The following is a 27163-nucleotide window of genomic DNA, read 5'->3' as shown; positions in this document are numbered from 1 at the left end:
TACAGTTTCGTCTAGTTTTATTAACTTTTCATGTCCAACATATGTATGTTCGTTCATCAATGTTAAGGTACATTCATTCGCTCTGTGTTCGTTTACATTCATGAATTGTTCATTTACGCTATTAACAAATGAACACAAACAAGAATCCATTCGTTTAAATGTTTATGTCCGATCTTTTGTTCAGTTAAAGTTAAACAAACAAACAAGCATGAATGTATATTCCCTGTGAAATACCTTCCCAAGGAAGCATATTCCCTGTGAATCCTTTCTATCTTGATTAGGCAAATCAAACTTTCTAGCAAGCTTACGAACTTCTGATTAAAAGATGAATAATATTAAGGATAATATATATATATATAGGTACAGGATCATGTGAGAACTTTTTGAGAATTGAGAACTATGAGAACCATTTTGGACCACAAAAAAACCCAAAAATAAAAAAAATCATAAAACAAAAAAAAACACAAAAATAAAAATAATAAAAAAACAAAGTTCTTATTTTTCATCCCGGTTTCTAAAAAAAATGAAGACGTAAAAAGAAAATTCCCGGTAGCTAAATTACACATATACATATATGTATAATATGTACATATATGTACACACATGTTTTTTTCTATACACATATGTATAATTTAAGGTAAATGATAATATACATATGTATATTACATAACTAGAGATTAAATGAAAGTATACATATGTGTATAGGTATAATACGAATTAAAAAGAAAAAAAAATAAGTTTTTTTTATTATACATGTATGTATAATATGTACACACATGTTTTTTCCTATACACATATGTATAATTTAAGGTAAATGATAATGTACATATGTGTATATTACGTAACTAGAGATTAAATAAAAGTATACATATGTGTATAATACGAATTAAAAAGAAAAAAAAATTTGGTTTTTTTTTTATTGAAACCGGCATGAAATATAAAAATTTTGGTCTTTTTACCTTTTTAAAATTTTCGGTTTTGTTTGTTTTATAATTTTTTTAATATTTTTTAAAGGGTTTTTTTAGTGGTCCAAAATGGTTCTCAAAGTTCTCAATTTACCAATGGTTCTCTTAGGATCCTTACCCAATATATATATATATATATATATATATTCACAGGTCTGTGCATTTATTGTAGAACATACGTACCTTCGGAATACATCCAAGCGGAAGCGGGGTCTTTTAAGCTGAGCTTGTGACAAATATGAAAGAAAGTAGGTCTAATCCTTCACCTGAAAAACAATTAAAAATAATATTATATTATTATATAAAGGGTAAAACGGATAACAAGTGTATCTTAACTTCTGAAGTTCTTACCATATCTTTTGAGAGTTCCAAAAACGAAAGCGTGCTGTTTTCGTTTGTAACAGTGTGAACAACCTTTGCATAATGTCTAGAAGCAACATATTCAAAATCCATGTTACTTATGGCATCCATGAATGCACCTAAAGCTAAAAAGTAAAATTCAAATAAATGCCAATAATTGAGAAGCAAATTAATGATTAACAATATTACACACCGAATTTGACTCTTGTGTTGCAAAGAACATCGGGGTTTGGGGTACGACCACATTTATATTCTTCAATAATGTAAGATACCTGCGACAATGTGTGTCAAATATGATTAGCAAAATAATATGATTTCAATACTGATATGATCTTTTGAATAAGGTTTGCTGTAACGCACCACTTTATCCCAATATTCATCTGTCAAATTTTAATTAATAATATGATTTCAATGATGATATGATCTTTTTTGTAAGTGGGGTAAGAAAATTTTAGTTCCTGCAGCAGCTGCTGTAGCATGTGGCTGTTTGGTCGGTTTAATGCGACCCATATATATTTCACCCCATGCACCTACTTCATCAACAACCAACTTTTGTTGGTTAAATTCGGTAGCATTTCAAATAAAGAGATGAATAACAAATAAAATCTCAGATACTTTCTATAACAGGAGCAGAGAGACCCAAAATAAGTTCATTTGGGTTATATATTTTGTTTGGTAGATCAACAAGTAAAGTGTTTTAGTTAAAAAAAATTATGTCAAAGCAGAAGCAAACATCACCTAAAGAGCACCTTTAATGCATTCATTTTACTTTTGTTATTATATTAACATTTATTAAAAAATGGACTTTTGACTTATAAAAAAGTGGTTCAGTCAACCAGGCCCATATGCCTCACAAAAAAGGCAGTTTGACCCGTTACCCATTCTGCTAGCCCTATCTACAAACGCAACTCTCTCACCTGTCTTCCAATATAAAATGGAAGCTGAGCAAACTATTTCCTTACATAGTTCCACTAAGAAAATATAGTTTGTTTGAAAAGAAACAAACCCAAACCACGCGAACGCCCAATTTTTTCTGACCTCACATGGGTTGCATCAGCTCGTCATTTTTCTCTTATTAACCGGCTACAATGTAACACCCCGGCTTAAGCGGAAACGCCCGAGTGTGACGCACAGATTGCTCAAACACACGTGGCACTATTAAGTGACCATAATAACATTAATTCATTTAATAATCCAAGTAACACAAGTTCGAAAGTAACAATACAAGTTCAGACCAAAACATAACCATAACAATAGTTCTTTTATTGAAATACCCTAAGTAATCTAAGTGTCTTCAATACTTCAAGCTCTAATCACGGTACCTGTAACATATGTATAAAATATGGTCAGCTATAAATATAGCTGGTGAGTTTTCACAGTTTAAATACGTACACAAAAACCATACAATTCATAGACATGTGATAAACGAACAAGTAAGTCCTTTCCAGTTGGTACAACCAACGTACTTGGATAATCGCGCAAATAAGGTCCTTTCAAATTGCTAACAACCAACGTACTTGGATAATGAGGCCCTTTTCCACTCGATACAAATGGACCGGAGTGCAAAGGGGGGCGTATGATCATACTTAATGAGACTTCCCAACGTGTAAGTAATATTCGTGCAAGTAATACAAGTAACACACAAGTCCATATACGAATTGTAGTTTTGTAATAGAAGAAATAATACTTGAATCTTTATAAGGATACATATGCTACCCCAAAACATTAAAACATTAAAAGGGGTGGTGAAAAACTCACCTTATGAATAAGGTAATAAAAGAAGCTTGAAAACGTTGAAGAATGCAACAACCGAACACGTCACGAAAGCCGAAGCGTGTGATCAATAACTAAAATAGATAAAAATAAGACTCAATCGATAACCTTTATTGAATATTTCATGTTATTTTGTATTCTTCAATTATAATATTAACATTTAAGTTTTAAGGGAAATTTGGTTATTAATATGATTTAAGTATTTTAATCGGCGAGAAAACGAAGTTTATATGTTCAAAAAGCTTGAACTATTGGTTATAAGTTATAATTATAATTATTACGTTGACTAAACGATTTCTAGGAATTTAAAGTTTACCTTACGTTTATTAAACGATTTTTAGTTACGGTTTACGAAAACGAAAAACTCGGTTTTTAAGTGTGAAATGGTGAGGTATATTTTATAGTTAATTTACATAATTTTTATTTAATTTAAAAAGGTTTTTATAAATTTATTTTGATTTTTAAATGATTAAAATGATTTAATAATCATTAATAAGCTGAATTAAAAAGAATATATAAAAGTGGGTGTCTGACCCGGGTTTCGAACCCGGGTCTCAATGTTATAAGGTCACTGTGCAGCCAGTTGCTCTAATCTTCATATTCGTTTGGAAAACAGTTTTGAATACATATATATATTAACAGGTTTTAATGGTTTTAATTGATAATAATAATAATATAAACAGGTTAAAAAAATGAGGAGACGACGCGTGACCCGGGTTTGGTTACAAACAACACAGACTAACCAGTTAAGCTATCATACATTATCAGTTTCATACGAAAATCATTATTTATAAACAAAACAGTGGGTTCATCTTCTCCATTTCAAGAACATAAACCCCAAAAATTCAATTCTCAGTTTCTGTTCATTGATTGTTGAAATTACTTTAGGGTTTTGTTTGTTGGATCAAAACTAACAGAATGTGTATAAAATTTACCTTAAATGATGTTGTTTTGGTCGAAACCCAGTTACCGGAAAATAAAGTATATAAATCTCCCAATTACAGACAAATCCGTGTATTAGAGGGGGGTTGAGAAGTGTGAGCGAGTTGTGACGAAGGTTTGGGTTCTATTTATACAAATAATAGGAACATATGAGCGTCAATGCATTAATGTGATTTACCCGGATTTTCCGGCGTTCATTACGGGATTCATTTAACGATTATGGTATAATTGACTTGTTATTTATCGTATAATATTGACGTCCGATTGTTTTTATATAATTTAATTTGTTTCGAAAACGCGTTTAGGGGTGTACGGCTACCTCCGGCGCCGGATTCCGGCCACCGGAGGTTTGCCGGAAAAACTGGGAAGACAGTGGGAGTGGGTTAGGATTGTTTTATTTTATATATTATATTTTAAACATTTTACTGTGACATTTGAGCCAAAACAAGGTACACCTCAGTACGTATTTACCAATTAAGCAAATAAACGCCTGTTGTGTATCAAACGAACGATTAACCGAAAGGGTCGGGTTATGACCCAGATATCTTGGGGGGCCATTTATAAGTGATATACTATCTAAAAAAGCTAAAATATTAGAAATATGGTCTTAGTGTGATAGCAAACAAGTTAAACGAAAACATGCTCGTTTAACCACCCGCTATAGATTTAAACGCGAAAGATAGTTACAAACCAAACATTGTATTATCCATTAAGCCGAAAAAGACTTACCAAACACTTATTTGAAATGTTTTAAGCGATCCGTGAAAATATTTTTGATTTTTACAAACGTATAGTATGTTTTTATAATTTTACACAAAACTAGCCGAAAAACACTTGTTTTCAAGCTGTTTGTCGCCCCCGATAAGTTTTTCGCGCCAAAAACCGAACCCAAACTAAATTTGGACCGGGCTTTTCGTGTTTGGGCTTGAGAAATCAGAAACTTGGGCCAAAATGGGTTCAAAGTGGGCCCATGATGGTCCGATCGCAGCAGCAGCCCCCCCCCCCCCCTTTTATTCTTTCACATTTAAACTAGATACAAGATATTTCCAACATTATTTCTTGAAAATTCTGGACATAAACTTCTTCTCTAGCCAAAAACTCAAGAAACCCTAAGGTAAACAACTTAAATAAGCTACTTTTACACTTGTTTAAACTTGTTTAATACCATAAAAACATGTCTTGGTTACTAAAAATCATTCCTAACCGTGTAAAAATCCTAAAAATGGTCCATAAACATGTTTTGATCATACACATGGTAAGGAACCTGTTTTGATAGTTTTTTTGGCCATAAACACGGATTAAAGGGTTGAAACGACGTTTTTACGGTTCAAAAGTTCGTTTTTGCACACTAGCCGAAACCCTAACTTAAGGGCTGTTATGTTGATGAAATATTACTTGGTTTGTGATATAGGACTTTTACCTAGCTTTCTTAGAAGCACAAGAACCTGAAAACTCGATTAAAAGGTCGGAAACGAGCCAAACCCGCTAAGGTAATACCGAAACACTCGCTTACGGGCTATTTAGGTTAAGGTTGTGATGTGTATATTGTTAGGACTTGAAATTTTTCAGGGACATCAGGGACCATATAAATGAGTCCCTGTTCAAATTTGGTAATTTTTCGACCATCCGAGAATATTTGGCAAATTTATTACCAAATTGGGATGTTTATTTGGGAAAAATAGCTAAAATACTTCAAAAATTATGAAATTTTTCTGGGAACTCAGATTTGATGTCTTTTGATCACATATGAATTTTGGGATCATTTGGAGAAGTTTAAAGGTGTTTTGTTTATTTTCGTTCGTGTGAATTTTTACAGCCGAATTTGGGCCGAAAAGAATATCTCACAAGCTTTTTACATTCTGGAATTGATACAGATTGATTTGGGACATGAATTGAGCATTCAGGAATTTTTGGTGAATTTTTGGAAATTGTTTGAGGTAAATGGACGATTTTCAGACGAAATATAGCTGATAAAATGAACTTTTATAAATTAATAAATCAGTAAATAAATTCCAGAAATATTTTTATAAAAATCTAAATATTTTAATTGATAAGTGGTTAAATTTTCATCATTTAATAATTAACGGTTAATTAATTATGCTAATCTAAATATTAAACAAATTCAGTTTTTATAAAAACCGGCAAGTTCGCGATTAGTGAATCTGCGGGAATATCAAAACACCAAAAGTGATTAAAAATCATATTTTTGGACTAATTAAGTAAAAATGAACTTTTCTATGAGAAACCTGGACAATCCGGGTGGATTGTGCGCGTTTCTTCTCAAATCAAACTGAATAAACGGAAACGGGCCCCGTGGCTAATCCGGGACCCTAATAGGTGATCCTTCTTTATAACTTAATCATTTTATTAATTAGTACATTTACCTAAGCTTATTTTCCCATAACTGTTTTCTGAACGCGTAATCGAGCAACTTGGCCCAGCTGGGAAAACGGGAGTCTGAGCCAAGTTCGGTTTTAAGTATTAGACATTGAACAACATCACAACCTAAGCCTATAGCCACTTTCTGGGCGTTCCAGCTACACCCAGATTAGTTATACAGCTTAGTTTAGTATTGAGATTATAATAATATTAAAATATTAATATTATTATAATATTGATTATAGGAACTACTGATAGCAGACCGAACAAACCACGAGCTGATACAGTACCGATTATCTACTAAACTGTGAGTTTCATGACCCCACTTTTAAACTGTTTTACGAACTTTTGGGGTGAAAAGCAAGTTTTCTTATATCTATATACATACCTGAAACATGTACTGATGTGAATTATCTAAGTGCTAACACACGAAAGTCCCCACGATCACAGTGATTAACTTCGAGCCGGTGGCTTGTGAATAGTACTATTGGTTTGACAAACCCAAACGGAGCCGGCACGGTTTGCCGAGACACCAAAACCGTTTGCACATGACCATTATTTTTACGAACCAGCTATGTAGTGTTAGACATAGCTACCGGGGCATGTTGTGGCGGAAAGGGGCCACAGTGGTTGATTGAGCGTGGGAAATGGAGGCACGCAACACGAACAGTCCAGGCTTCACTGTAGCTTAGCATAATTACATCACATACATCATTTACATACATACGTACTTATTTCATGATTACAAGTGTTGACTTGTGAATACTCATTACTGATTTCTTGAAACTCGTGAAACTCACCAACTCTAGTAGTTGACCCGTTTTAAACTGCTTTTCAGGTATACCTAAATCGGAGTAATTTGGTGATCTGTTACTTGCCTAAAGTGTGTGGTCGATGCTATGTGAATAGAAGTAAGGGTGTTAGTAGTAAGAACGTTTAGTTAACGAACTAGTTTTGTTTGTATCGCCTAGACTGTAAAACAATGATAGAACGAAGAAATGTAATATATTGTAAATTAGTTTGTAATGTTTCTTTATAAACAATGTGTTGATATCAGAGGTGTCTGTTACATTCCCGTTTTACGCTTCCGCATTGTGCTAGTCGGGGTGTGACATTACACTTTAAACCCTAAAGTTTCATGATCTTTTAAGTTGAAAATTAATATTTAAATTTTCATTTCTAACCTTAAACTTTATAATTTAAATTATATACTTTTCGGTTTTGGATTATTTACGTGTTTTAAGCGGGTTATCGATAAGCCTCGAGTAATAAATGAACGACCGTTTGAACATAAATGTCGGGAATAATTTATTAATAATCAATAATACATCGAAAAGACCCATCGGGTCGGATTTACAAATACAAATACGAATCGAAATTTGACAAATGTCACAGCATTCCCTACTTTTGAAAATTTCGTCCCGAAATTAGGTTAAAGAATCCGTATCAAACAAATGGGGATACTTAGTTCGCATTTGGTCTTCCCGCTCCCAAGTAAATTTAGCGCCTCGTTTAGATTCCCAACAAACCTTTACCAAAGGTATACGGCTACGTTTGGTCTCTTTGTCCATGCGGTCCATGATTTCCACCGGTTTCTCAACAAAGTGCATAGACTCATCGATGCGCACTTCGTCAAGTGGTATGTGGAGATTTTCCTCGCTAAGCATTTCTTAAGGTTCGACACATGGAACGTCGGATGAATATTCGCGAGTTCTTGCAGAAGTTCAAGAGTATAGGCCACGCTACCAACACGATCAAGAATTTTGAAAAGTCCAACATATCGAGGAGATAGTTTGCCTTTCTTACTGAAACGAACAACACCCTTCCAAGGAGATACCTTGAGAAGAACACGATCACCAACATTAAACTCGAGAGGTCGTCGACGATTATCCGCGTAGCTCTTTTGGCGACTACGAGCGGCTAAGAGATTTTGTCGAATTTGTGCGATTCGATCAGTGGTCTCTTGGACAAGTTCGGGACCGGTGATTTGGGTTTCACCAATCTCGTTCCAACAAATCGGAGAACGACACTTACGACCATAGAGTGCTACGAATGGAGCCATACCGATGCTCGTATGATAACTGTTATTGTAGGAGAACTCAATCAGATGAAGATGAGAATCCCAGTTTCCACCAAAATCCAAAACACAAGACCTAAGCATATCCTCAAGCGTTTGAATCGTCCGCTCAGATTGCCCATCGGTTTGAGGATGATAGGCGGTGCTAAGGTCCAAACGAGTTCCCAACGCGGTTTGCAGAGATGACCAAAAATGAGAAGTAAAACGACTATCACGATCGGAAATAATACACAAGGGTACACCATGACGACACACGATACGTTGAACATAGATTTGAGCTAGATGATCAACCGAGAATTTTTCATTGATCGGAATGAAGTGCGCGGACTTAGTTAAACGGTCAACAATAACCCAAATTCCGTCGTGGCGGTTTCGAGTGGTTGGAAGTTTAAACACGAAATCCATGGTCACATCTTCCCATTTCCAAATCGGGATGTGCGGTTGCACGAGTAAACCAGATGGTCGCTGATGCTCGGCCTTAACTTTAGCGCAAGTAAGGCACTTTGCGACGTACAATGCAATGTCTTTCTTCATAGCGGGCCACCAAAATGTGGACCGTAAGTCGAAATACATCTTATCTGCACCGGAATTAATAGAATATCGCGACTTATGAGCTTCGTCCATGATGAAAGTATGAAGGTCGTCACGATTGGGAACCCACAAACGATTAAGGTAATACAACAAACCATCGCGCTTAGTTTCGAGTTGAAGCTCAGCGCCACAAGACATTTCGTCGTGCATATTACCCTCGGTGACCGAGACATGTTGAGCTTCAAAGATTCAGAGTTGGAGATTGGTTTGGACGGTCACACTATGAAGCAAGATAGATTTCACATGAGTTTTTCGGCTAAGGGCATCGGCTACAACATTCGCTTTACCGGGGTGGTAGCGAATTTCGCAGTCGTAATCACTAAGTAATTCGGCCCATCAACGTTGCCGCATGTTTAAATCCTTTTGGTCAAAAATGTGCTGAAGACTCTTGTGGTCAGTGAATACCACACATTTTGTGCCATAAAGGTAATGTCTCCAAATTTTTAACGCAAAAACCACAGCACCGAGCTCGAGATCATGCGTCGTAATTCTTTTCATGAACTTTGAGTTTCCGTGAAGCATAGGCGATGACTTTACCTCGTTGCATAAGGACACAACCGAGGCCTTGATTAGAAGCATCGCAATAGACAACAAAGTCCTCGTTACCCTCGGGGAGAGCAAGGATCGGCGCATTGCAAAGCATACGTTTGAGAGTTTGGAATGCTTCATCTTGCTTTGGCCCCCACACGAAAGGCTTATCTTTGTGAGTCAAAGCGGTTAGGGGCAAAGCGATCTTGGAAAAATAGAGGATGAAGCGACGATAATAACCCGTGAGACCAAGAAACGAACGAACTTCGGTAGGAGAGGTTGGAGTCTTCCAATTCTTGATGGCTTCGACCTTGGCGGGGTCAACGTGAATACCCCTTTCGTTTACTATGTGCCCCAAGAACGGAATTTCGCTCAAACCAGAATTCACACTTCGAGAACTTTGCGTAAAGTTGTTCCTTCCTCAAGAGATCAAGGATGGAATGAAGGTGCTTTGTATGCTCGGTTTTGGACTTAGAATATATGAGGATATCATCAATAAAGACAATCACGAATTTATCTAAGTATGGCTTGCATACGCGGTTCATGAGGTCCATGAATACCGCGGGTGCATTGGTTAACCCAAAAGGCATAACCCTAAACTCGTAATGTCCGTATCGAGTTCGAAAGGCGGTCTTGGGTACATCATCTTCATACACGCGTAGTTGATGATAACCCGAACGAAGATCAATCTTGGAGAAGCAAGAAGCTCCTTGTAGTTGATCGAAGAGATCGTCGATGCGAGGCAAGGGGTAACGATTCTTGACCGTAAGCTTGTTGAGCCCGCGGTAGTCAATACACATACGGAAGGAACCATATTTCTTCTTGACGAACAAAATGGTTGCGCCCCATGGAGACGAACTAGGGCGAATGAACCCCTTTTCCGAAAGTTCTTAGAGTTGGGTAGACAATTCTTGCATCTCGGAGGGTGCAAGACGGTAAGGAGCCTTCACAATCGGAGTTGCACCAGGCACAAGATCGATGCGGAACTCGACTTCTCGAACGGGAGGAAGACCAGAAACGTCATCGAGAAACACTTCGGGATAATCGCGAACAACCGGAATGTCTTCAATCTTTTTCTCCTTCTTTTCAACAACGTGAGCCACAAATGCTACATACTTCTTGCGTAAGTACGTTTGGGCTTGAAAACAAGTTATGAGGTTAAGACTCGAAGGAGAAGGCTTTTCACCAATAACACGAAGGGTTTGACCATCGGCAATCGGAATGCGAATTATCTTCTCGAAGCAAACAATTTCGGCACGGTGAGAGGACAACCAATCCATGCCTACTATGATGTCGAAACTTCCCAATTGCATCGGGATGAGGTCAATTGAGAACGTGTGGCCATTAAGATTCATCTTGCAACTTCGAATAACAGAGTCGATCGTCACGGATTTACCATTCGCTACTTCAACAGTGTATGAGCTCTTAAGTTTAGATCGGGGCTTAACAAGCAAGGACTCAAATTCAAAAGACACAAAACTCATATCGGCACCGGTATCAAATAAAATGGTAGCAAAGTGGTCGTCTACAAGGAACGTACCGTTCACCACATCGCCATTTTGTTGCGCTTGGTGGGCATTCATCATGAAAGCACGCCTATGGTTATCTTGAGAACCTTGAACGGCTTGAGCGACTTGAGCGGCTTGAGCCTCATGAGGTGTAGGTGCTTGAATAGCTAGCAGTGGTGGAGCTTGATTAGCCATCAATTGAGGAACTTGTGGCTGAATCGCTTGGTAGGCTTGGTAAGCTTGGAGCTGGAATTGTGGAGCAGGAGCCAGCCGGAGTGTGTTCACGTTTGCGAGTCGTGGACACGCGCTACGAAAGTGGCCAAGTTCACCACAATTATAGCAAGCCCGCATTTGGTTAACGGGTTGGGCATATGGCACGGGTCGAGGATTTGGTTGAGCAGCCCTCGGGGGAGCCGCTATGGTAGTTTCACGACAAGTGGGGCTAAGATGCCCGTAACGGTTGCAACGGGTGCATTGTCGGCAAGAGGCATAGGCGGGATGGTGACGTTGGCAGGTGCTATAAAACGGGTGAGGTCCGCCATAGGGTTTCTTGAGAGGTGGTACGGGGTTGGCTTGGGTTGAAGGTGCGGGTTGTTGGATTAGCGCGTAGTTCTTGCGCTTCTTGTTGCGGTTGTGGGAGGAGTATGCGGGTTTGGATGATTCGGGTTTGGGTTCAACAGCGGGTCTTTCGATCGGTTTCTTGGATGATTTTAATGTCAAAGTCCCGGCTTTGACATGGTTGTCGGTTAGGGTTGCGGCTAGTTTAATCGCATCGCCAAGTTCCTTAGGCGAACTACTAAAGACACTATCTTGGATTTGTCTTGGTAGTCCCTTAATGTATTTCTCGATGGCACGCGAGGTAGGGGTAACAAGATGCGGCACTAGCACGCTCAACTCGTTGAAACGGGTGGTGTAAGCCAAGTGCTCACCGCCCTCTTGTTTGAGGTTCCAAAACTCAGCCCCCAAGCTCATGAGCTCGTTTGGAGGACAAAACTCTTGGGTCATAAGATCCTTCAATTCGTTCCATGGCAAGGCCATGGCAGCTTCAACACCACGGGTCGACTTTTCCTTGACCCACCATGTAAGTGCGCCTTCCTCGAACATACCTGTAGCGAATCGGGTTCGCTTATCATCAGGACATTCAATTTGGTAAAACACGCTTTCCATCTTTTCGTACCACTGAAGTAGGGCAGTGGCACCTTGAGTTCCATTAAACTTGGTAGGTTTGGCATCAGTAAAGTTCTTGTAGGTTACAACGGGAGCTGAAGGTGGGGGAGGAGGAGGTTAATGTTAGCCATGATGTTCTGGTGCATCTGGGTCATGATATTAAGGAGGACCGCTGTCAAGTGCTTGGTAATCCGGGAGGTTATCTTGCTGCTAGATGATCGACACTTAAGGTTGCGGGAAGCCATTCTGCGAACAAGGGTAACGAAAATCGTGAGACTCGGAACAGTGCATGATATACATAAAGAAAATAAATCTTTTGTAAAGCTTGTTAAAATATGAAAACCACCAATTTAATGAGTGTGGTGAGGAACTTAGAGTTTTCATGAACCACCATGGACTCTTGTGTTCCAACACAACATCGAAATTTCAAAAATAAATCGAACCAAAAGATGGTTATTCGTGTATCACCACGACTTGACAGACTTTCGGTTAAAACACATTGTAAAACATAGGGGGTCGGAGTCACACGTTGCATGAACCACCATGACTTGTGTGACATCTTAAGGACTACAACCATATAGTTATCACAAAGAGGACAAGATCACGGTTGAAAACATAAAGTAGTGAATCGTATGGCGTTTGGTGTAGTATGCTTTGGCCTAATAAGTTTCATGCCCTTCCCGAACTCTCCAAGTAAGCAACCAGGTCCCGCAGTTGATTGGGATTTATGCGCATTGCTTATCCTTAGGTTTCATGAACCTTGGTGTCAAGAGTTCGGGAAACAAGCACGTCCCCCTTCCAGTTAGTACATACCCGTCACGACGAGTCATCTTTATGCAGAGAATTATCGGACCACCATAATAGAAATTGATTTGAAAATTTTGAAAATTTTTGCTTTTAGGCATAAGCCTTGGACTTGTGTGTGCTTTGTATACATGAGGCGTAAACGAATTAAGCAATATAGCAATAATAGTAAGTGCATTCAAACAATCAAATAAAGGCCCACATATTTTCCTAATCATGCAACATAAATAATTTAAACAATTAAGCTATAGCTAAACTAGAACACTACGTCTAATGTCCTATCTTATAGCCACGGCTCTTATACCAATCTGTAACACCCTGGCTTAAGCGGAAACGCCCAAGTGTGACGTACAGATTGTTCAAACACACGTGGCACTATTAAGTGACCATAATAACATTAATTCATTTAATAATCCAAGTAACACAAGTTCGAAAGTAACAATACAAGTTCAGACCAAAACATAACCATAACAATAGTTCTTTTATTGAAATACCCTAAGTAATCTAAGTGTCTTCAATACTTCAAGCTCTAATCACGGTACCTGTAACATATGTATAAAATATGGTCAGCTATAAATATAGCTGGTGAGTTTCCACAGTTTAAATACGTACACAAAAACCATACAATTCATAGACATGTGATAAACGAGCAAGTAAGTCATTTCCAGTTGGTACAACCAACGTACTTGGATAATCGCGCAAATAAGGTCCTTTCAAATTGGTAATAACCAACGTACTTGGATAATGAGGCCCTTTTCCACTCGATACAAATGGACCGGAGTGCAAAGGGGGGCGTATGATTATACTTAATGAGACTTCCCAACGTGCAAGTAATATTCGTGCAAGTAATACAAGTAACACACAAGTCCATATACGAATTGTAGTTTTGTAATAGAAGAAATAATACTTGAATCTTTATAAGGACACATATGCTACCCCAAAACATTAAAACATTAAAAAGGGGTGGTGAAAAACTCACCTTATGAATAAGGTAATAAAAGAAGCTTGAAAACGTTGAAGAATGCAACAACCGAACACGTCACGAAAGCCGAAGCGTGTGATCAATAACTAAAATAGATAAAAATAAGACTCAATCGATAACCTTTATTGAATATTTCATGTTATTTTGTATTCTTCAATTATATATTAACATTTAAGTTTTAAGGGAAATTTGGTTATTAATATGATTTAAGTATTTTAATCGGCGAGAAAACGAAGTTTATATGTTCAAAAAGCTTGAACTATTGGTTATAAGTTATAATTATAATTATTACGTTGACTAAACGATTTCTAGGAATTTAAAGTTTACCTTACGTTTATTAAACGATTTTTAGTTACGGTTTACGAAAACGAAAAACTCGGTTTTTAAGTGTGAAATGGTGAGGTATATTTTATAGTTAATTTACATAATTTTTATTTAATTTAAAAAGGTTTTTATAAATTTATTTTGATTTTTAAATGATTAAAATGATTTAATAATCATTAATAAGCTGAATTAAAAAGAATATATAAAAGTGGGTGTCTGACCCGGGTTTCGAACCCGGGTCTCGATGTTATAAGGTCACTGTGCAGCCAGTTGCTCTAATCTTCATATTCGTTTGGAAAACAGTTTTGAATACATATATATATTAACAGGTTTTAATGGTTTTAATTGATAATAATAATAATATAAACAGGTTAAAAAAATGATGAGACGACGCGTGACCCGGGTTTGGTTACAAACAACACAGACTAACCAGTTAAGCTATCATACATTATCAGTTTCATACGAAAATCATTATTTATAAACAAAACAGTGGGTTCATCTTCTCCATTTCAAGAACATAAACCCCAAAAATTCAATTCTCAGTTTCTGTTCATTGATTGTTGAAATTACTTTAGGGTTTTGTTTGTTGGATCAAAACTAACAGAATGTGTATAAAATTTACCTTAAATGATGTTGTTTTGGTCGAAACCCAGTTACCGGAAAATAAAGTATAGAAATCTCCCAATTACAGACAAATCCGTGTATTAGAGGGGGGTTGAGAAGTGTGAGCGAGTTGTGACGAAGGTTTGGGTTCTATTTATACAAATAATAGGAACATATGAGCGTCAATGCATTAATGTGATTTACCCGGATTTTCCGGCGTTCATTACGGGATTCATTTAACGATTATGGTATAATTGACTTGTTATTTATCGTATAATATTGACGTCCGATTGTTTTTATATAATTTAATTTGTTTCGAAAACGCGTTTAGGGGTGTACGGCTACCTCCGGCGCCGGATTCCGGCCACCGGAGGTTTGCCGGAAAAACGGGGAAGACAGTGGGGGTGAGTTGGGATTGTTTTATTTATTAAATTATATTTTAAACATTTTACTGTGACATTTGAGCCAAAACAAGGTACACCTCAGTACGTATTTACCAATTAAGCAAATAAACGCCTGTTGTGTATCAAACGAACGATTAACCGAAAGGGTCGAGTTATGACCCAGATATCTTGGGGGGCCATTTATAAGTGATATACTATCTATACAAGCTAAAATATTAGAAATATGGTCTTAGTTTGATAGCAAACAAGTTAAACGAAAACATGCTCGTTTAACCACCCGCTATAGATCTAAACGCGAAAGATAGTTACAAACCAAGCATTGTATCATCCGTTAAAGAGAGCTTTGTTGCTCATCGACTGTCATCTCTTCAATATCGTTAGATTCTTCAATGGACACCACCACATAGACGTATTTCTCAGTTAGAGTCCTGAGAATCTTCTCCACAATCTTCCCATCAGGCATGGATTCACCATTGCTTCTCATCTGATTTGCAACAAACAAGACCCTACCAAATATTCCGGTATTGTCTCTCCATTCTTCATTTCTAGAATCTCGAAATCCCTTCTTAATTTCTGCAACATGGACTTCTTTACAAGAGCATTTCTGGCAAATATTCTTTTCATCGATTCCCATATTGCCTTGGAAGAACTTCTATCTAGGATCTGTTCAAACGTAACTCTGTCGATAGCTTGGTACAAGTAATGCCTTACTTGTAAATCTTTTGACCTCAAATCTTCCAATCTCTTTCTCTGAGCCTCTGACTGAGCGATTCCAACAGCTGGCTCAATGATTCCCGGATCAATGAGTCCCCACAGCTGTTTTGCACGCAGCAAATTCTCCATCATCTCGCTCCAGTGCACGTAGTGGCCATCAAATACAGGAACTTTCAGTTTCTCTGTGCTCATCGCTATTGTTTCTTGATAGTGATTGAAGGAAATTTGGCTCTAATACCAATTATTATGTTGGATATCACAGTAACGAAAAGCTTATCTCAATTAAGAATTCAACAAGCTATAAATACACCAAAGGGAATAATCAACATGACGAATAAAAACGAAACAAAATAAAATAGCTAAAATAAATGAAGACTAGGCTAAAGAATCGGTAGACTGGAGAACCATTCCTCCCACGTGCAGGATCAATTCAACTTTATTCAAAATACTCCAACGGATCTTCTAACGGTATTAATCAAATGTGCAACTACTCCTTCAATCGTCTCATCTTAGTTATTGATTTGTCTAGTAGCTTTTTTATTTAACCTCGTAAATAGAATTCGAATGAAATTACTCTAATCTTAAAAGGCAATTAAAATATACTCAAGGATAATGTGTGATGTAAAGAGAGCAAAAGGAACTTAGATAATAGATGCCGACAACCTTTTACATTTTTTAATTTATGTAATAGTTTTAATGTTATTTTTTTTTTATCAACTTTTTTCTGTTACATGCATGTATAGGAAGTTGGAGGTAGAAGGCCACCATCCACATAAAAGACTTTGTGTTTTCTAATTTAGTGGCTAGTAGGGTCGTCATAATATTGTTAGCGGATCAACATAATATTTGGTGGGTCCTTCATATAATTTCCTTCGGTATTCCTAGTATGAATACAAATCCAACCCACCATAGATGTAACAACATATGAAAGTTCGAATATACATAAAATAGTTATATACAAATTAAACCTTATGCTAATTATGTTTTTATTTTTTTCCCACATAAATTGCCAATCAAGTAAGGTATAACATTTTCAAATTCCTTAAAACACATATGTATCACATATCAATCACATGATATGTGATGATGTGATGCCAACATTATCCAAGTCAGAAAAGTTGTACGGAAATTTAGACACTTATAGAGTTATAGTTAGAAGGAAAGGCAAAGGTATATTAAAGGTAGTTCGTTTAAACTACAAATTATTGATTATGCAACTTCAAAATCAAAACTAAACAAAACGAGGCATACAAATTAGTAGTGTTTTTTTTCTTGAGTAAGTGTTAACTCACTCTACTTGCATCCACTCATTGGCATCTATTAAGAGTTCGTCTTAACTATTTACTTCTGGCCAAGCAAGATAGTGTTTAGGTCTCATGAATCAAGTGGTGATCGATCACTCATTTAACATCTTAATTAACAATAAACAATCAAATTTATTGCATTATTATTCTTTAACTCCTATAAAAAAATTAACAATCATTCACTCTTCTAACATCTCACTAATAGGGTGGTGATAACCTTTCAGCATCTCACTGACACTGTTAACCATTACATTATCTCAATAAATGACGGTAGTGATCACCATTTCATCTTTTTCCAAATCTTTATAGGGATTAAACATCTTTAATTTACATCATGTTGAGTGTTATTATTACAATGAAACTTCCAAACACCTCTCTCAACTAAACATGAGTATTGAATGTGAATAGCACATTATATCTTTCAAACACCTCTTAATTTGCACCTTTACGATCTCTCTTAATGTTAAATTTGATCATTTGAGCTTAAGATTATTTAGGATATTGCATGTTCATATTCTAGAGTTCTTAATTTGCAATAGGCTCAAGAATTATTGTGGGGAATGACTTGCTTAAACAAGAAAGAGGAAAAAGAGGATGCGAAATTTGTTTAGACTTTAGATGTTGTACAATCTATCAAGGACGGATTGTGCATCGACCTTGCTCTTTTTGTTAATGAGTTCAAAAACTGATATGACCATCTTAATGAACATAAGCACTAAGAAATCAAGGATATCGATTATGATTTTTTATTGCACTAAGAAATCAATGATATCGATTATGATTTTTTATTGACCGAAGAGAAAAAGAATCAATACTTTTAATGTGTTAATCATCTTCCATTACAAATGTTGTTTTGTGTTCGTCTCTCATCCTATTTGAAAAGCAAATTCCACATTACTCAAAACCATTAAGGGGGTGTTTGGTACAGAGAATTGGGGGGTGAGAAATGGAAATGGAAACAATTCTCTTGTTTGTTTACGAAAGAAAGAGGTGAGAAATGGAAATAAACCATTTCCATTTCCCTGATTTCTTTTCTCTAAAAAAAGCGGAGAAATCATTTCTCTAGAGTTTCATTTCTCACTTCCATTCTCTTCCTTTTCACTTCTATCACCAGCTTCCTCCTTCAGAGCACCGCAACCCAAAACAAGGTATGGTTCAACTTCTATCACCAGCTTCCTCCTTCTATCACCAGCTGCCTACTGTTGTCGGGTTCAATTTCTGAACACTAGGTGACGGTGGTGTGGTGGCCTGGTTAGGGTTTCTGATGTAAAGCCCCGTGATCGTCGGTCCGGTACTATTTCTGAACCCTCGTGCGTCCTTCGTTCAAAACCCTAATCGTCGGTCCGGTACTATTTGGGATCTAATTCAACATCTTTCTATTTATTATCTTTCGTCTAGCATATGATTGTGTGTTTGATTAGCTTATGAATTAGGTTTTTGTTTTCATATTCTTCTAATTTGATGGCTGATCTCTTTAATTTGTGGTTATTGTTTGATGTATCGACTGCTATTACTGATTATGCTCATTATTGGATACTAATTTAGGGCTTTCTGTGATTATCATTAATTCATTGTTTTTTTAATTACATGAAGCAGAAATGGGATATTAATTAGGCAAATTGAAATTATTAAAGATGTTTATAATAGAATAATATTATTGATATGCCTGTGTTCTTTTGATCTCGCAATCGAAGCTCTTTAAGTATTATTTGATCATGTTTTCTATGATACTTGCAATTAAAAGCTTGCATATAGAGTTATTTGAGTATTATAATGGAAAATGCTGTTATTTGCAACCGTTCAAAGATAGAATTATGTTATGTCATTACCAAACTGACAACTTTATTGAAAGATAGAATTGAGTTTTTGGGCTCCACTATAACCTTTGTGAATGATGTTGCAGGGTTATTGATAGCCAGTCACCAAATGGTAGCCCAGGAAGACCAATATCAGCTGATATGCATGCGTTTTCAGAGTCTGTTAAATCTAAGTTTTCTGCTGCTTCAGCCAGGAATGCCAATTGATTTTGTTTTCTCCTGCAGACAGAATAACACTTTATATGTTAACTAGTTTATTAACCTGAGGCTATTAGAAATGAAAACCTCCATTACTTTTATGTCTAGCGATATTATGCCAGCAATTGAATAAAGAAACAGATGTAAAGTGTTTTAACTTTTTTTAATTGTTTCATAATAGAAGAGTGTAGATATAAATTATCTTGTGAAATTCAATATTTTTATATAATGTGTTTTTTCATATGTAATCAAATAAATACATATACAATAAAAATGGGAATATAAATAACAATAGGTAAAGGGTTAACTGGAAACTTTTAGTAGACGCCGTGTTTATTTTAATTTGTTGTATATAAAGATTTATTCTGTTATTCTGAGATGGTTTGGCACGTCTTGCAGATACAAGGAATCTATTTCAAAAGGCACTCAGGGTTTAAAAGCAAAATTACTTGCTAAAAACAGTTCAGTTAAAGAATTAAGCAAAGGAGTTCAGAGAGAAATGAGTGCAGGAATGGCTGGAGTTGCTAGAATATTTGAACGGTTGGATCCAACTTTAAAAAGAAATAATGATGGAATTAACTTAAACTTTTTCAAAGGAAAAAATACTCAAAATAATTCCGCTGAAACTCCTACGGATGTCGGTTCGAATGGAGAAACTATGCATCTCTAAGTTGCTTTTGGGTGCCCGGAGCTTTTCAGGTTAGCCATATCGCACCGTACTATTATTTTAATAAAAAGTTTTAAAACATCATGTTTTCTAGACTGCAATCCAACCCAAATTGTTAAAAGTAAACCTGTGAAGATTGTCATCCCTACTGAATGAACACGTAGATCTTTACTTCTAGTTGCTCTTAGAAACATTAAACGTTCGGCCGTGAACCACAATCCGATTGACATTTTTGTTATGTTTTCTTTGCAGTGTCACCGGGGAAAGAAAGTTGATAATAGCAAAGTGACGTATACTGAACAAATCTGCCATAGCCTTAATGGTTGGTTTGTTTGCGTCCTGCAATAACTACATTTGGCATTGTTCTAAGTTGACTTGTGTTCTAAAAAACATTGGCTTTATATGTAAGACTATAACTTTTATGTCTTTGTTTAAGATTACTTAGACAATGTGGCGGTGAAGAGATGGAAAGAGATTTGTTATGAAGTATGTTGTGTATGGTTGAAGTATGTTTTGTATGTGAATTGGTTTTAACTATGGTTGATGTTTTTTGCTTAAAAACTATGTTTTGTATGTGAATTGGTTTGATCAATGCATATTTTGGTTGGAATTTATGCATCTTTTTATATGTTTTTTTATTTTTTAATAAATATTTGTTATGAAAAAAATACTTGTGCTAATGATAAAGTTGATATAATTCTCTGTTTATTTTCTATGTACCAAACAAGAGAAATGATTCTCAGCTATATTTCTCTACTGAAATCTCTGTACTACCAAACAGAACAGTCAATTCTCATTCTCCAGACCAATTCCCTTTCTCTGCAATTCCATTTCTCTATTCCATTTCTCTACAATTCTATTCTCTGTACCAAACACCCCCTAAGTGTTTACTTATTCTTGGCTTATAACTGAAAGAGATTGGTATATCGTTTTGTTGATGAAAATACAATTACAATCCCATTGCTTTTATAGGGATACTAGCATAGTAAATATCACTGATATCATGGTCATGATACTAGCCTCACAATCAGCCTAATTACAATCTTCACATAAATCACGGATGTGATTTATGATCTATTTATGGACAATATAATAGTAATAATACATAATATGTTAATATGCCCCCGCAGTTTGAACGTGGTGAGGACCGACACTCAAACTGGATCGGAATGACTGAAAGAGCTGGCGTGAAAGTCCTTTAGTGAAGATGTCGGCATACTGAAAGGCTGATGGTACATGTAATACTCGAATATGACCAAGCTTTACCTTCTCCCGTACAAAGTGGATATCGATTTCCACGTGTTTGGTTTGTTGGTGTTGAACCAGGTTCTCGGACAAGTATACAGCAGATACATTGTCACAATAGACAATGGTGGCAAGTGTAAGCGGTACATGCAATTCCAATAATAAATTCCGTAACCAGGAGGTCTCGGCGACCGCATTAGCGACCCCTCGATATTCTGCTTCGGCACTGGATCGAGAGATGTTAGGTTGCCTTTTCGAAGACCAAGAGATCAAGTTGTCACCGAGATATACGCAGTAGCCAGAAGTAGATCGCCTTGTGTCTGGACAACCCCCCCAATCGGCATCGGAGTAAGCCGTGAGTGAGCGATGAGAGCAAGGTGTAAGCCGAATGCCGTAATCAATGGTTCCATGTAGATATCTTAGTATGCGTTTCATGAATGCAAGATGAGGTTCGCGAGGAGCATGCATAAACAAGCACACTTGTTGAACCGCATATGAGATATCTGATCGGGGTAAATGTCAAATACTGTAGTGCACCCGCAAAACTTCGGTACAAGGACCCGTCCGGTAATAAAGGCCCGTCATCGGCACTTAATTTAGCAGAAGTGTCGACGGGAGTTGAGCAAGGTTTACAAGACGACATGTTTGCTCGATGTAAAATGTCTTTAGTGTATTGCGATTGAGATAAAAACAGACCGCGCGAGTCACGTGTCACATGGATGCCTAAAAATGATGAAGCGTCCCCAAATCTGTCATAGCAAATTCACGTGAAAGGCGAGTGATGATGTCATTAAGAAGAGCCTGAGATGAAGCCGTAAGAACAATATCATCAACATATAAAAGCATGTAAGCCATGTCAGACCCGTGTCAGTAAATAAACAAGGAAATATCGCATACACTACTTTTGAACCCCTGAGATGTGATAAACGTATAGAACCGAGTGTGCCAAGCTCGCGGTGCTTGTTTAAGCCCGTAAAGAGACTTTCGTAAACAGCACACATGATGAGGTGAGGTGCGATTAACGAACCCTGGCGGTTGGTGCATGTAAACATTTTCGTGAAGATTTCCATGTAGAAATGCATTTTTCACATCTAATTGATGTATTGGCCAACCCTTTGACAAACCCACGATAATACAGTTCGAATGGTAGCGGGTTTCACAACCGGACTAAATGTATCCATGCAATCTATACCCACAGTTTGAGACTTGCCATGTACAACCAATCGTGCCTTGTACCTGTCAAGAGAACCATCGGCTTTGAACTTGTTGCGAAACAACTACATGCAACGTATGATCGGAGCGTCCGACGGTAGGGGCACCAAATCCCATGTTTTAATAACTACTGCTTTATCAGAAGATTCCTAAAATTGTGTTTCACTTACATTTTCTTTAACGGCAAATTATGCTACTCCTAAATACTCTTATAAACCACATATATACCTGCAGACTACAAGGTGCATGATTTGAACCCATTTATATCGAATACACCCCGTATATTTAATCATGTTAAAAGTTCAGATTCATAAATTAAACAAATTCTTATCTTATATCATCACATGACCTGTTGTAACGATTTTATATCAATATTATTCTTATATTTAACGTGCTAAGTTGGAAAATTAAATAAAAAATGATTGGAAGTTATTAATAAGTCAATATAAACTCATAAATCATACAAAAAGAAAAACTTAATTACAAATTGATCAATGTATATCTAAACGTGGTTATGCAATTCTCATGTAATTACAGTCTCGCTTAAATATATATATTTTCATAAATGGAAAAGGCGAAAAACAAATAATGAAATTAGTGTCCATGTGATGGCATTATTGGAAATTTGTCTTGATGATCCTCCAATGGAAAAACTTGGCAGCCACGACGATGAGCCGTTCGAATCATCTTTGGGTTCAGTTGCTCTAGGAATCACTGGCGGACCACTGGTCGTTGTTCCGGTTGAGGTTGCTACCGATGACTCTGTTGATGATTTTTGGCTGAAAATAACAAAAGGGTTATAGGGAACAAAATCCTGTCACAAATTGGCCACTAAAGCTGATTTAAATCTATATGTTTATATTTAACGTGTTAAACACACAAATAAATATACTAATTATGCTAAGTTGCTAACACTTGATTTGTGACTGCTTTCTTTGTTTTATCAAAAAGTTATTTGCTACGGAGTTACTTTCAACGAAATGCATCACAAAGTTTAGTGACCTAGTGATGTTTGTTCGCTAATTACTCCAGTTATTTAGTACTAGAGTATATTATGGCATAATTTAGGGTAGAGTAACATTTGTCACTAGAAAAGTTACCTTGTTGATGTAGGGCAAAATGTGATAGTATAATCCGCCACCATACACGTAAACGTACTCGTGGCATCATCATACGCGTAGCTATATGATCTCGGGCAGGCCAATTTAAACATCTGAGAATAAACTGACGGGCGACATGTATCAGGCGATCCAAACGAACCGCTACAACAATATTCCGGGTTCCCAAAAGCCTCGCATGCACTTTTACAAGCTTGACCATCACCCGCTCGTAACTCAGCAGGACACATTCGGTTCAAATCAGTCACGCACCCTGTTGAACCACATACACCCGTTCCACCACTAGCATCAACCGCCATTGGTAAATTGTACCCGTCTACAAGGCTCACATCATAAAAATCTTGAACGTTTGATCCTGACCCGATGGTGAACTCGGCTAGGGTGGCGGGTGGGGTGGCACCAGCCCCATTGCATGACATTTGGTTGGAACCACAATCTCCAGTTGTGCAACTTCCTTGGCCACTTGCATCGAAGGTGCAGCCGGTTCTACCCCAAAATCGACCTGACCAACCGGGTGAGGCTTGGAAGGAGCGTGACTCTTCGGGGCTAAGTTCAAACCCGCTGCTATCGAGTGGGGTGCTGCCGGCACTTGATAATATTCCTGGCCATACCATGTAGTCACATCTATTTTTGAAAGTGAATGTCATTCCTGATATTCCTGAAATTACAAAATCAAAAAGGAAAAACATAAATATTAGTTACTTTAATGATAACTTTACACAAAGATAAGTGATAATCATAACTAGAAATGTCTTGGCGACTATCAAAACGTTTTTACTTTTCATATATGAGCATAGTTATTGATCCGGCGATCTTACAGGTTCACTGGTCGGAACGGTTTTTAAAATGAATAAAACTGAATTGAAAATTAAAATATATATTTTAATCTAAAACGAAATATGCAACTATTACTAATTTTTGGTTCGGGTTTATTATATTCACAAAATAAGAAGCATAATAAATAAAAATGGTGTCTGATTCAGCCGGTGTGAATTATAACAAGATAGTTTGAAAGTATTCAACAAGACCGGTTATCAAGGTTCAACAATGTTAAATAGTTATACTTTAGAAAGTATATATATGCCACTGCACCTTTAAGAACCATCTGATGGTGAATGAATCAGGTGATGGAACTTGTATTGAGCGTCAACTGATCCATCCCTAATAATCATAACCCATGAATGCAAGTTTTTAACTTCATATAATGTATATCATCATTACATTATACCTTAAAACTTTAAGAGACACATTAAATTAATTAAAAACCTTACCGTTGCAAGTCATCAAGAAAACCATGGTTGCAAAGGAAAAACAAGACACAAACGAATGTATCGCCATTAATGGAATAACTGAACAAACAATTGTAATTAGATCTTCTAAAATTGGAGGTTTCTTTCGGTGTAAGAATCGTCGATTGTTAGCAAGTTATATTCAATTGCTAGTACGTAAGAAATGCGGAGTTTGATTGTATGTGTATGATCTTCACCACCCATAAAACTTGAAGCTTTAACAAGGGAGTTTGTTTGTTGGATTTGAAAGAAAGAAAGAAATGTGGGATGATGATGAAGAAGGGGGGTCTTATGAGATTGACAAACCAAAGTTTTATAGGGTGGTTCAATGCTTAGGTGTGCAGTTAAGTATTACTTTTGAAGTTTTGAGTGTATGCTATGTGGATACAACTGTGTATATATAGTTTTATTATTATTATTATTATTATTATTATTATTATTATTATTATTATTATTATGGGAAAGAGAGAATATAAAGATGTAGATTGGCGAGCTGGAAAAGTGTAGAGATGGTCACCGGGAATTATAAGGTGGATGTTATTAATATACATGGAAAATTTTCTAAGTACCTATATTAATCAAGATACTTAACAAAATACTATTTAACCTTTCAAAATTACCGGTTAATCAAGTTGTGACATGTGTTATTTGGCGTTGCAGGCTTCAGTGCTTAATATGACACAAAACTTTAGATCATTTAGCTTAGTAGATTCAACCTAATTAATCAATTATACTTAGTGAAATATTCTATTCAGGTTCAAAGTTGTTATTAGGATATGTGAGGTAAACTATACATCTATCCGGTAGATTGAGAGACTACTTTTAGAGAAACTTCGGCTCTAAAACAATATCTTAACCTATATATTAAACGCATAAAGAGATGAAATCTAAAGAACATAAACAGAAAAATTAAAATTATATATCAGCTAGCTGCTATGCGAAAATGTATTTGTAATATAAAAATAATAATGTTAATATGTTCTTGTGGAGAAATGTAAATATAAATAATGTTATATTTATTGTTTTTTAAAATTATTTTTATAATTAATTTAAGTAAATTATATTATAATTATAAAAATAAACAATTTATTGCCTGCCATATTTTCATTAGGTGCCCTTTGTTTAAAAAAAAAAAGGTTAAAATGATATTTAAGTAAATAAAAATTCATGGATCATTTTGTAAAAAAAAAAAACAAATGATCAAAATGACTATTTTAATGTTTATATTTATCTTGTACTCTGGTTTATTCACTTGTTTCTTTAGCATGAACAAGTAGCTAGGGTTACAATTTGTTTAGTTGAGCATGTTACATTTTGATTATAGAAAATTATAGGATTTAAGATTACTGACATAATCACTCTGATTCAAACATTTGAATAAAAATCATCTTTTTGATTAAGCCTAAGTGTATGGGCAACGAACAACAATGCTCGGGATTAACCGCCCAAATGTTAAGGCCTATGTTAACCTAGCGTAGGCTACTTGAACCTGGCAGAGACTATGTACGTTGGGCCTAGGTTGGACTTAGATTTTGAGTAATATCACGTCTGGTTTAGTATATCCTATTTATATGTAATTACTAGTTGGTTCACCCGCCGCAACGTGGTGGGGTTGGGTGTAAGTTTTTTGTTTTACTTTGTTTATAAAATGTTGGCGAGAAATTATTTGTTGGTTGCATATATATAAAGTATGAAGCGGCTTGTCTTTTTAATAAAAAAAATATAAATTGATTAAGTTTAGGGACCACAACAATGTGAATTTGATTAAAACTAAATAGTATTATCTAAACATTTATCTAACTATACTATTAAAGCAATACAAGTTGTCCACATGACATTTAACTAGGCACTCCACATATATGCCAAGTAGATGTCATGTCACTATTTCCTATTATATTATGAACCATGACCCGTTTTCCTATTATAACCCATAACCCGTAAGGCTTTATAAAATTTTGAAAAATATATTATTATGTGATACGGGTTTTGAACAAAGACCTCACGTTTCAAACCAAATATGTTTACCAACTCCACTAAAATGGTAATTGTGTTTGATTTCTTAACTTAACGTATATAAATGTGATTTCTCTTCAAGTATAAAATCAAAATTGTATTTAATTGTTAACATTTTCATGATTCACAATATAACATTATCTTCTCATATCTTTTTTAACACAACCATTTAAATTTGT

At 36.1% G+C, this 27163-nt stretch overlaps 1 protein-coding gene across 2 annotated transcripts; it reads right to left on the bottom strand.

Annotated features, from left to right (window-relative positions):
• Nucleotides 1-23022: 23022 nt before the first annotated feature.
• LOC143621836 (thaumatin-like protein 1) lies at nt 23023-25195 on the bottom strand. 2 transcript variants are annotated; one of them, XM_077093141.1, is made up of 3 exons: nt 24954-25195; nt 23665-24340; nt 23023-23343 (listed from the first exon to the last, which is right to left on the bottom strand). In XM_077093141.1, exons 1-3 carry the CDS (start codon nt 25018-25020, stop codon nt 23124-23126), a joined length of 963 nt encoding a protein of 320 aa, XP_076949256.1. In that variant the 5' UTR covers nt 25021-25195; the 3' UTR covers nt 23023-23123. The 2 variants fall into 2 exon arrangements, with proteins under 2 accessions (XP_076949256.1, XP_076949255.1); XM_077093140.1 differs by lacking the exon at nt 24954-25195 and adding an exon at nt 24775-24852 and having other exon boundaries at nt 23026-23343.
• Nucleotides 25196-27163: the final 1968 nt, after the last annotated feature.

Source organism: Bidens hawaiensis, unplaced genomic scaffold (assembly GCF_021521415.1).
Source record: "Bidens hawaiensis isolate Kalapana, Puna unplaced genomic scaffold, B.hawaiensis_p1.1 tig00002977_1, whole genome shotgun sequence".
Lineage (NCBI taxonomy): Eukaryota > Viridiplantae > Streptophyta > Magnoliopsida > Asterales > Asteraceae > Bidens > Bidens hawaiensis.
The sequence above is the reverse complement of the archived record's forward strand: the minus strand, read 5'-3'. Positions and strand labels throughout refer to the sequence as shown.